This window comes from Cinclus cinclus, chromosome Z, assembly GCF_963662255.1.
Source record: "Cinclus cinclus chromosome Z, bCinCin1.1, whole genome shotgun sequence".
Lineage (NCBI taxonomy): Eukaryota > Metazoa > Chordata > Aves > Passeriformes > Cinclidae > Cinclus > Cinclus cinclus.
The window spans coordinates 3,756,071-3,767,297 of record NC_085084.1 but is presented as its reverse complement, the minus strand read 5'-3'; the positions used below and the strand labels follow the sequence as shown (position 1 = coordinate 3,767,297).

At 61.0% G+C, this 11,227-nt stretch overlaps 2 protein-coding genes across 2 annotated transcripts; both read right to left on the bottom strand.

Moving 5' to 3' along the window:
• Positions 1-1,211: 1,211 nt before the first annotated feature.
• On the bottom strand, positions 1,212-3,423 carry LOC134056653 (M-phase inducer phosphatase 2-like). The gene is made up of 8 exons (XM_062513510.1): positions 3,361-3,423; positions 3,026-3,199; positions 2,819-2,914; positions 2,436-2,498; positions 2,231-2,329; positions 1,680-1,813; positions 1,461-1,572; positions 1,212-1,337 (listed from the first exon to the last, which is right to left on the bottom strand). Exons 1-8 carry the CDS (start codon positions 3,421-3,423, stop codon positions 1,212-1,214), a joined length of 867 nt encoding a protein of 288 aa, XP_062369494.1.
• Positions 3,424-8,428: 5,005 nt separating this feature from the next.
• LOC134056652 (M-phase inducer phosphatase 2-like) lies at positions 8,429-10,639 on the bottom strand. Its single transcript, XM_062513509.1, has 8 exons — positions 10,577-10,639; positions 10,242-10,415; positions 10,035-10,130; positions 9,652-9,714; positions 9,447-9,545; positions 8,897-9,030; positions 8,678-8,789; positions 8,429-8,554 (listed from the first exon to the last, which is right to left on the bottom strand). The coding sequence occupies exons 1-8, from the start codon at positions 10,637-10,639 to the stop codon at positions 8,429-8,431; spliced, it is 867 nt and encodes a 288-aa protein (XP_062369493.1).
• Between the last annotated feature and the right edge of the window lie 588 nt (positions 10,640-11,227).

Below are 11,227 nucleotides of genomic sequence, written 5' to 3'. Positions count from 1 at the left end.
ATCAGGAATGTGGGAAGGTGGAGGGGAGGATGGAAGGATAACTGAAGCACTTGGCACTGGGTGGCCACTTGCCAGGGTCAGAATGGGGGACCCTTGTGTTAAGGACACCCACCCCTTCCAGACCCCACAGCCATGGGGATCCCACAGAGCTCTGTCCCCCAGAAAATTATTGCCACAGCCCTGGGGGTCCTGCAAAGACCAGAAGCGCCCCCCTCTCATGAGGGTGACATGGCTTTGGGGGTCCCAGGCAGAGGGATGAGGTGTTACTGGCCTGGGGGTCCTGATGAGCACAGCCACACTCACAAGGGGCGTCAATACCTTGGGGATCCCATGGACATGGGGGCTTAATCACTACAGGAGGGTCTCAGAACATGAGGGATTAATGCTCCTGAGTGTCTTGATGAACCCTAACCCCCAAATGGGGGCTGCCACACTTTCTGGGAGTCCTGCTGGGAGGAATGAGTGTCCCAGCTCAGAGGGGAATGCTGCAAAGTTCAGGAGACCTCCTGAGAAAAGAGAGTGTCCTGGCTGCGGGGGTCCCACAGCAGCCCCAAGTTTCCCAGGGGTCCTGCCAAGCCCAGCATGTCCAGGAAAGAGGGTCCCATGCGGGTCCAGGGCCATACTGCTGCCGCCCCACCCTGCAGGAGCAGCAGCCAAGGGGCCAACACTTGCCCCTTCCCCACCCACCTTGTCTGTGGGGAAGCCACCACAGCCCAGGGAAACCCTATCCCTGTCCTCTGCCAGCAGCTGTCCCTGTCCCCAGAGCCCCAGAGTCCTCCATCCCAGCCTGCCCGTCCCCCCACCCCTCCGTTCCTATTGCAGAGCCCTGGTGTGGGCAGGGACAGCTCAGGAGCCAGGTTTGTTCTCCTACAATAGGAGTTTATTAACAGACATTGTAATTAACAAACCATCCTAGCAACAGACAAACACAAAAATATTAATAACAATAAACTATTTACAATAAACAAAAAATATGGAAGACCATAAATAAAAAATACTTATAGGAAAAAACAAAACAAAACCATTTGTAACAATAAACAAACGCAAAACCAATCTTAACTCTAAATACCTTCCCAAACACATCCTAACAAACAAGAGCAAGCCGAGGCGCATCCCTGGCCAAGGGAACTCTTCCTACAGTTGTTCCCCGGTGGGATGCATGGATGGATGGATGGATGGATGGATGGATGGATGGATGGATGGATGGATGGTCACAGGTCCCGCCCGCGGACCAAGAGCTCCCGCCGGCCGCGCCGGCTCTGCCCGCGGAATTTGCGCAGCTCCTCCTTGAACGCCGGGTGCGCCATGGGCCGATAGTCCCGGGGCTCGCAGTGGCTCTGCAACGCACGGCTCCGTCAGCCCCATTGCAGGGAAGGGGCTCAGAGCCAGAACTGCCCCTCCCCACTGCCGTGCGCCCCCCTCAGCTCCTGCCAGCGAGGGGACACCGGGAGGGGACTCACCGGGAACTGGAAGAAGAACTCGCGGTACCCCCCGTTCAAGACGTAGAGCTCAGGGTACTGCAGCTGCGGGTACTCGTGGCAGGACCGATCCCTCTCCCGCAGGAACTTGCACCTGTGACTCAGGGAAAGGCCACGGGATCAGCCCCGTGCGGGGATCCAGGCGTGCCTGGGGGACGGGCAGACCCCAAAGTGCCCTCCCCCCACCGAGGCATCGCTCACATTTTGGGGCCCCTTTCAACAGAGAACTCGCAGTGGAAGATGACGATCACCCTCTTGCTGCTGTCCAGCGCCACACTGGGCTGCTCCAGCAGGAATTCCTCCACACCCCGCTGCAGCGGCAGGTTGACAGCACCCTGGGGACGGACACACGAGGCACCTTTCTCCACTCTGCCTCCCATTTCATTTTCTGCAGGGACCCACGGACGCTGCCCCACAGCCTCCCCCACTGTCATGCTCCTCTTTCCAGCTGGGAATCAACCTTTTAGGGAGTGTCTTGACACTCCCCTTGGGGCTGCTCTGTCCCTCTGGGCAGCTCTGTACCCTTCCTGAGGGGCTGCTCAAGCTCTCTGGAGGCTCAGAGTACCTCTGGTGAGGCTGCTTTACTCCTCTCTGGGAGCTCTATATCTTTGCTTCATCTCTCAGAGGGTACTCAACAAATCCCGGGCGATCCTGAACCCCTTGCTGGCGTTATGCTCAACCCCTCGTGGCGGTTCCTCCCGTTCCTCCCAGTCCCAGGAGCACAGAGGGCGGGGGGAGCGTGGAGTTCTGACCGTGATGTGGCCCCCCTCGTATTCGTAGGGGTACCGGCAGTCCACCACGATGCTGCTCTCGAGGAAGCTGCTGAAGTGCCCCGTCAGCACTGCCACCAGCTGCGGGGGGAACAAGTCACCAAGGGGGGACACACGGGGGCAGGTGGGGGGTGGAATAGGCAGGCAGCCCCTTGGGGGGCCTGGCAAAGGGTCACTGTCCCCTTACCGTGCCAGGGGAGATGTACTTCAGGCTTGGGTCCTTCCCTTCCACCGTCGGCAGGAGGTGAGGCTGGAGGAGAGAGGATGCGGGGTCATCCCTGTCCTAGGGACACGTCCTGGGGGTGGCACCTGTCCCCCCAGCCCAGGAGCTCCCAGTGGTCAGTTCTGCACCCGCAGGAGGGGAAAGGGCAGATACATGTGGCCGTGGCATTGGCATGGACCCAGAGGAGCAGTGATGGGGCTCTTTATCCAGTGCAGGGACTGCATGCTGGGCAGTCACAGCCCTGTGTCCCCAGCCAAGGGCCACCAGCTGGCTTTGGGCTCTTGCAGGGCTCCAGTGATGGTCCCTGTTCCCAATAATGCAGCCCTGAACCATCCTCGTGGCTCTACCATGGAGAAGTCCCCAATGAGCTCCTGCTCATCGCTGGCCAGCACTTTCTCCATCTCCTCAAGCTGGGCGGATCTGGAAGGCTCCAGCCCCACTCCCTGTGGAGACACACACAGCCCCAGATGACATCAGAGGCTCTGGAACAGCAGGGACGTGGCCCAGTGCTGCTGGACAGGCTGGTCCCACTCCTCCCCTTCCCCATCACCCACCAACTGCACCGACGCCTCCTGGTCAGGACTGCCAGACACCCTCTTCTGCTTCTTAGCCTTGACAGGGGTGCCCCTGTGCGAGGGCTGTCCCCGCTTCAGGACGGGCCTGGGGACGCTGCCGGGCAGCCAGGACGAGCGGAAGAGCTGCCGGCACTGGCTGCGCTTCCCCGCACGCTGTGGGGAGAGCCCGTGCTGCTGCCTGGGGTGTTGGGAGCCCCCAGCAGCAGGGCTGGTGCTGCTCACCAACCAGCCCCTACCTCAGGGACCTTGGGCCCCTTTGGAGACCCCGAGAGGGGACTGTGGGGCTCCATCCTATGCCAAAGGCTGCCACATACCAGCTTTGCCTCCTCCTTCTTCATCACTGGCGTGGTCAGCCCGTTCTCCATCCCCTGGCACATGGTGGCATCGCTCTGCCAGAGCACCAGCTGGGGGGACTTGGGGGAGAAGCAGAGGAGATGGTGATGGTGAAGCTGACAAGTCCTGTCAGCTGCTTTCCACCCCCAGGCAGGGATGGATCCCGTACCCAAGCTCCATCCACCTCCCAGTGCATTCCAGGCTTGCAGTCAGGGTGTCCCAATGACCTCCCAGCCCGCCCATCTCCCACATCCGCAGGCCCCCACCCATGGGGAGGTTGTGGCAGCAGCTCCAACGCGTCCAGCCGCAGGATCAGCCATTCTTGGTGCCCTCCCGAACCCTCCAGTCTCTCACCAGCAGTTCTGGTGTGCGGGAAGGGCTCTTGGCAAGAAGGTTGCTCCTGGCAGCCCCATGGCCGGCGGGCAGCCGGTCCCGCTGGCCCGGCCTCTGCAGCTTTTTGGGGCCAAAGCCCTCCTGCAGCGGGGGAAGACACGGGATCAGCACCCCTCTGCCCCCTCCCTGACCCCCAGGTCCCGCTGCCCCCTCATCCTCGGGCTCCGTCTGGCGCTGCTGCACTCTGTCCCTGCGCACCTGGAGCTGGGAGATGTCCTTCAGGACCGGTCTGGCTTCCAGCTGACACTTCTGTGGGACAGCCAGGGGGTGAGAGGTGCTGCACAGGTGCGGGATCCCTGCCCCCGCTGCTGGCTCCATCTTCCTCCTCCCTGCTCGTCCGGGGACTCGGCAGGATCCTGCACAGCCTCCAGCACCTACCGGCAAGGAGTGCATCCTCTGGCCAAGGAGCTTCCTGCTGCAAGAGGAGGGAAAGGAAAGGAAAGGATGGAATGAAAGCGCTGTGTCCCACCCCTCTGCCACTGTCACCTCTGTCCTCTACGTCCTCAGGGTGGGGTAACAGCTCCCCGGGGCAGCCACAGCTCCCCAAAGGAACCTGGGGCAGGTACTGAACGAACACCAATGGCCTGAGTGGGTGGGACCCCAGCAGGGGCACGGGGACAGCCTGGCTCTTGGGTCTGGGACAGGGACAGCCTGAGCACGGGGACAGCCTAGCATTCGTGTCCTGCCGCAAGGACACAGCCCTTCCACTTACTCTTTGAGACGTCTCCCAGAGTTCGGGATCATTTTCTGGAAGCTGTGGGGAGAGCAGAGATGAGCTTTATGGGGGGATGGCATCCGCATCCCTGCCCAAGCAGCCCAGGTTGTCACCTCCCAGACACAGACTGGGGGACACAGCCGGGCTTAGACCAAGCCATGCTGCTCGGGAGAGGCAGGCCCAGGGCCAGGGCCAGGGCCAGGAGGTGTGCCCGGGGGGACACGGGGATGGGGCCACTCACTTTTCCCTCACGGCTGCGGAGCTCTGCTGTGTGGGGGAGTCCGGTGCCAGTGCTGCGGGAACAAGGGACAGGGATAGCCGCGCTGTGGGGATCGGGGAGCTGGCCGCAGCCCAGGACAGCGGGCAGGATGGGTCCGGGCAGGGAGGCCCCCAGCAGGCGGGTGGCAGCGCCGTCGGGAGCAGCGGTCCCGCATGGAATGCTGCGCGTCACCCCGAGCAGGGTCCCCAGCGGAGCGGCTCCTGGCTGAGCCCCAGGGACCGCAGGCACGGGCTCCTGCCCATCACTCCCCAAAAAGCCTCGAGCCCCTCGGACCCCCCTCCCACACCTTCGGCACGACCCCAGAGCCAGCAGCGGTTGGGGACGGCTGTGGGGCGGAGCAGCCGCAGTCCCTCACCTGGATCCGTGGGCTGCGAGGACACCGAGTCCCCGGGGCAGTCCGAGGCCAGCGGCTCCGGGGACAGCGTGTGCCACAGCCGTGGGAGGGGCAGCGCCCCGCGTCCCCTCTGAGGGGTGTCCTGGTACCTGCGGGCGGACAAGTGTCGGTGACACGGGGCAGTGTCCGTGGCCCGGGTGCCCCTTCTTGCCCCGGCGAGGCGGGGGCAGGAGCTGAAGGAGGGATCCCAAAAAGCGTCCTTTGGCACGAGCCCCGGACAAAGGCACCCCGGCCACCCCCCTCACCTGTCCGGGACCGCCGGGTCAGCCCTATCCAGTGACAGCGGCGTGAGCGCGGCTGTGCCCGGGGAGGGCAGAGGGGAGATGGCCGCCAGCCCGCGGCCACCGCGCAGTGACATGGCCCGGGCAGGGACCGAGAGAGCGAGCTCCGGCAAGTAACCGGGGACGGGGGACAAGAGACGGCAAGAAGTAAGAGGTGCAAAGAGATGGCAGTGAGAGGCGGGAGTTGATAAAAGGCGATAAGAGGCGATAAAGCGTGACAAAAAGTGATAAAAGGTGGCCGGAGGCGACAGGAGGCGAGCAGAGGTGACAGGTGCCACCCGCGCCGCTCCCGCTTAGAGCAGTAACAGGAATAACAACACCAGCGGCAGCCGCAGCCAATGGGAGGCCGCGGCGCGCACGAGGCGACTCCCCCAGCCAATGGGAGGTCGCAGTGGGCGCGAGGGCCAAAGAGAGGCGCGCGAGGCTCTTGGGGGCGGAGCCGCAGACGAGGGGGCGGTTTCAGAGGCGAAAGGGGGCGTGTCCAGCAGGAAAAGGGCGTGTCCAGCAGAAAAAGGGCGTGGCCAGCGCTGCCCTCACGACGGGCGGGGCCGCGCCCTGTCAGTGCAGGGGACACTGGGTCCCTCCCGTGTCTCCTGCAGCGCGACAAACTTGTGCCCTAATGCCACCCTCACAACCCCGACTGCCACATGCAGCCACAAGAACGCAAGCTTGAAATCTTGGACCTTCTTAATAGCGGACTTTCTTTTTTTAAAGGCGGCTGTGAATGGCCTGCTCTGTGTACCAGCCAGAAAACTCTTACTTCTGTATTAAACGTAACCAAAATCAGTTAATTGTGCTTAAAGCTGCTTGATTCCTTTGCTCTTGCAAGCACGCCCTTGAGTCCCTAGTGTTTATTTCCCCTGTGCTTCCAGCCTGCCTCAGTTTCCTCATGGATGCGCCAGAAGTGTTGGAATTTTAAGAGAGCTAAGTAGAGATCTGGGGGGGGGGACGGGGGGGTGCGGAAATCACAGTCTGGAACTAATCTCGCTTTTCTCCCACTTGGAGATCAAACGTGCTGAAGGAGCCCAGCCCCACGGGTGTTTGGAGTCCAAACTTCACGGGTGTTTGGAAGGCGCTGTTCCACTGCTGAGAGCCAGCAGCTCTGACACAGCCCTGCAAAAAGCACCAGTTCCTCCTGCTAACAGCAAATTCTATGTATTTTTACGTGTGTGTATATATATATATATATACACACATTTATATATAGAACAGGAATTCTGAGAAAGCTCTGTGCCACTCTAGTGACATTTTATGCTGTTCAAGTCTTGTCAACTGCTGCCTTAAAACATTTGAAGAGCTGAAAGGGGATTTGACACAGAATGAAGTTGCAGATGATTTTAGCAAAGATCCTCAGTTTAGCCATTTTGTGTAGTCATTTCTTCTGCTCTTCTGAGTGGCGATTTGCATTGCTGTTTTCTGCTTTATCTGCTCAGTTTTGGGGCAGGTTAAGTGGCCTTCCTTGTAGGCCACAGCCCCTTTATTGCTGACCCCCACAACCTTTTCTTTAATTGAGGGCACACACCTCTTGGCCCATGTGTGTGTGCAGATGCCCCTTCCAAGAGCTTGAAAATAGGATTATTGATGGGCAGCTTGGGAGGGAGCAGGACACGGGTGTGGGGACCAGGAGGCACAAACGGGGAGCCAGGAGGATTTGGGGGATATTTTTTGGGTTCTCTCGCGGGGCCAAACCAAAGCAAAGGCAAGGCCCAACACAAATATCCAGGCCGCTGTCACCTGGCTGGGGAAGGGGGCGCATAGAAAAGCCCCTCTAGGGAGCGGATCAGGAATGTGGGAAGGTGGAGGGGAGGATGGAAGGATAACTGAAGCACTTGGCACTGGGTGGCCACTTGCCAGGGTCAGAATGGGGGACCCTTGTGTTAAGGACACCCACCCCTTCCAGACCCCACAGCCATGGGGATCCCACAGAGCTCTGTCCCCCAGAAAATTATTGCCACAGCCCTGGGGGTCCTGCAAAGACCAGAAGCGCCCCCCTCTCATGAGGGTGACATGGCTTTGGGGGTCCCAGGCAGAGGGATGAGGTGTTACTGGCCTGGGGGTCCTGATGAGCACAGCCACACTCACAAGGGGCGTCAATACCTTGGGGATCCCATGGACATGGGGGCTTAATCACTACAGGAGGGTCTCAGAACATGAGGGATTAATGCTCCTGAGTGTCTTGATGAACCCTAACCCCCAAATGGGGGCTGCCACACTTTCTGGGAGTCCTGCTGGGAGGAATGAGTGTCCCAGCTCAGAGGGGAATGCTGCAAAGTTCAGGAGACCTCCTGAGAAAAGAGAGTGTCCTGGCTGCGGGGGTCCCACAGCAGCCCCAAGTTTCCCAGGGGTCCTGCCAAGCCCAGCATGTCCAGGAAAGAGGGTCCCATGCGGGTCCAGGGCCATACTGCTGCCGCCCCACCCTGCAGGAGCAGCAGCCAAGGGGCCAACACTTGCCCCTTCCCCACCCACCTTGTCTGTGGGGAAGCCACCACAGCCCAGGGAAACCCTATCCCTGTCCTCTGCCAGCAGCTGTCCCTGTCCCCAGAGCCCCAGAGTCCTCCATCCCAGCCTGCCCGTCCCCCCACCCCTCCGTTCCTATTGCAGAGCCCTGGTGTGGGCAGGGACAGCTCAGGAGCCAGGTTTGTTCTCCTACAATAGGAGTTTATTAACAGACATTGTAATTAACAAACCATCCTAGCAACAGACAAACACAAAAATATTAATAACAATAAACTATTTACAATAAACAAAAAATATGGAAGACCATAAATAAAAAATACTTATAGGAAAAAACAAAACAAAACCATTTGTAACAATAAACAAACGCAAAACCAATCTTAACTCTAAATACCTTCCCAAACACATCCTAACAAACAAGAGCAAGCCGAGGCGCATCCCTGGCCAAGGGAACTCTTCCTACAGTTGTTCCCCGGTGGGATGCATGGATGGATGGATGGATGGATGGATGGATGGATGGATGGATGGATGGTCACAGGTCCCGCCCGCGGACCAAGAGCTCCCGCCGGCCGCGCCGGCTCTGCCCGCGGAATTTGCGCAGCTCCTCCTTGAACGTCGGGTGCGCCATGGGCCGATAGTCCCGGGGCTCGCAGTGGCTCTGCAACGCACGGCTCCGTCAGCCCCATTGCAGGGAAGGGGCTCAGAGCCAGAACTGCCCCTCCCCACTGCCGTGCGCCCCCCTCAGCTCCTGCCAGCGAGGGGACACCGGGAGGGGACTCACCGGGAACTGGAAGAAGAACTCGCGGTACCCCCCGTTCAAGACGTAGAGCTCAGGGTACTGCAGCTGCGGGTACTCGTGGCAGGACCGATCCCTCTCCCGCAGGAACTTGCACCTGTGACTCAGGGAAAGGCCACGGGATCAGCCCCGTGCGGGGATCCAGGCGTGCCTGGGGGACGGGCAGACCCCAAAGTGCCCTCCCCCCACCGAGGCATCGCTCACATTTTGGGGCCCCTTTCAACAGAGAACTCGCAGTGGAAGATGACGATCACCCTCTTGCTGCTGTCCAGCGCCACACTGGGCTGCTCCAGCAGGAATTCCTCCACACCCCGCTGCAGCGGCAGGTTGACAGCACCCTGGGGACGGACACACGAGGCACCTTTCTCCACTCTGCCTCCCATTTCATTTTCTGCAGGGACCCACGGACGCTGCCCCACAGCCTCCCCCACTGTCATGCTCCTCTTTCCAGCTGGGAATCAACCTTTTAGGGAGTGTCTTGACACTCCCCTTGGGGCTGCTCTGTCCCTCTGGGCAGCTCTGTACCCTTCCTGAGGGGCTGCTCAAGCTCTCTGGAGGCTCAGAGTACCTCTGGTGAGGCTGCTTTACTCCTCTCTGGGAGCTCTATATCTTTGCTTCATCTCTCAGAGGGTACTCAACAAATCCCGGGCGATCCTGAACCCCTTGCTGGCGTTATGCTCAACCCCTCGTGGCGGTTCCTCCCGTTCCTCCCAGTCCCAGGAGCACAGAGGGCGGGGGAGCGTGGAGTTCTGACCGTGATGTGGCCCCCCTCGTATTCGTAGGGGTACCGGCAGTCCACCACGATGCTGCTCTCGAGGAAGCTGCTGAAGTGCCCCGTCAGCACTGCCACCAGCTGCGGGGGGAACAAGTCACCAAGGGGGGACACACGGGGGCAGGTGGGGGGTGGAATAGGCAGGCAGCCCCTTGGGGGGCCTGGCAAAGGGTCACTGTCCCCTTACCGTGCCAGGGGAGATGTACTTCAGGCTTGGGTCCTTCCCTTCCACCGTCGGCAGGAGGTGAGGCTGGAGGAGAGAGGATGCGGGGTCATCCCTGTCCTAGGGACACGTCCTGGGGGTGGCACCTGTCCCCCCAGCCCAGGAGCTCCCAGTGGTCAGTTCTGCACCCGCAGGAGGGGAAAGGGCAGATACATGTGGCCGTGGCATTGGCATGGACCCAGAGGAGCAGTGATGGGGCTCTTTATCCAGTGCAGGGACTGCATGCTGGGCAGTCACAGCCCTGTGTCCCCAGCCAAGGGCCACCAGCTGGCTTTGGGCTCTTGCAGGGCTCCAGTGATGGTCCCTGTTCCCAATAATGCAGCCCTGAACCATCCTCGTGGCTCTACCATGGAGAAGTCCCCAATGAGCTCCTGCTCATCGCTGGCCAGCACTTTCTCCATCTCCTCAAGCTGGGCGGATCTGGAAGGCTCCAGCCCCACTCCCTGTGGAGACACACACAGCCCCAGATGACATCAGAGGCTCTGGAACAGCAGGGACGTGGCCCAGTGCTGCTGGACAGGCTGGTCCCACTCCTCCCCTTCCCCATCACCCACCAACTGCACCGACGCCTCCTGGTCAGGACTGCCAGACACCCTCTTCTGCTTCTTAGCCTTGACAGGGGTGCCCCTGTGCGAGGGCTGTCCCCGCTTCAGGACGGGCCTGGGGACGCTGCCGGGCAGCCAGGACGAGCGGAAGAGCTGCCGGCACTGGCTGCGCTTCCCCGCACGCTGTGGGGAGAGCCCGTGCTGCTGCCTGGGGTGTTGGGAGCCCCCAGCAGCAGGGCTGGTGCTGCTCACCAACCAGCCCCTACCTCAGGGACCTTGGGCCCCTTTGGAGACCCCGAGAGGGGACTGTGGGGCTCCATCCTATGCCAAAGGCTGCCACATACCAGCTTTGCCTCCTCCTTCTTCATCACTGGCGTGGTCAGCCCGTTCTCCATCCCCTGGCACATGGTGGCATCGCTCTGCCAGAGCACCAGCTGGGGGGACTTGGGGGAGAAGCAGAGGAGATGGTGATGGTGAAGCTGACAAGTCCTGTCAGCTGCTTTCCACCCCCAGGCAGGGATGGATCCCGTACCCAAGCTCCATCCACCTCCCAGTGCATTCCAGGCTTGCAGTCAGGGTGTCCCAATGACCTCCCAGCCCGCCCATCTCCCACATCCGCAGGCCCCCACCCATGGGGAGGTTGTGGCAGCAGCTCCAACGCGTCCAGCCGCAGGATCAGCCATTCTTGGTGCCCTCCCGAACCCTCCAGTCTCTCACCAGCAGTTCTGGTGTGCGGGAAGGGCTCTTGGCAAGAAGGTTGCTCCTGGCAGCCCCATGGCCGGCGGGCAGCCGGTCCCGCTGGCCCGGCCTCTGCAGCTTTTTGGGGCCAAAGCCCTCCTGCAGCGGGGGAAGACACGGGATCAGCACCCCTCTGCCCCCTCCCTGACCCCCAGGTCCCGCTGCCCCCTCATCCTCGGGCTCCGTCTGGCGCTGCTGCACTCTGTCCCTGCGCACCTGGAGCTGGGAGATGTCCTTCAGGACCGGTCTGGCTTCCA

Bases quoted from the DNA above. Each gene is read 5' to 3' on its own strand.
- LOC134056653 (XM_062513510.1), bottom strand. From the start codon at position 3,423: ATGTGCCAGGGGATGGAGAACGGGCTGACCACGCCAGTGATGAAGAAG. The intron at 2,499-2,818 runs GTAGAGCCACGA...TCTCTCCTCCAG, and splicing joins TCATTGGGGACTTCTCCATG to CCTCACCTCCTGCCGACGGT. The intron at 1,573-1,679 runs GTGAGCGATGCC...CCTGAGTCACAG, and splicing joins GTTGAAAGGGGCCCCAAAAT to GTGCAAGTTCCTGCGGGAGA.
- LOC134056652 (XM_062513509.1), bottom strand. From the start codon at position 10,639: ATGTGCCAGGGGATGGAGAACGGGCTGACCACGCCAGTGATGAAGAAG. The intron at 10,416-10,576 runs GTATGTGGCAGC...CTCTCCCCACAG, and splicing joins AGAAGGAGGAGGCAAAGCTG to CGTGCGGGGAAGCGCAGCCA. The intron at 9,715-10,034 runs GTAGAGCCACGA...TCTCTCCTCCAG, and splicing joins TCATTGGGGACTTCTCCATG to CCTCACCTCCTGCCGACGGT.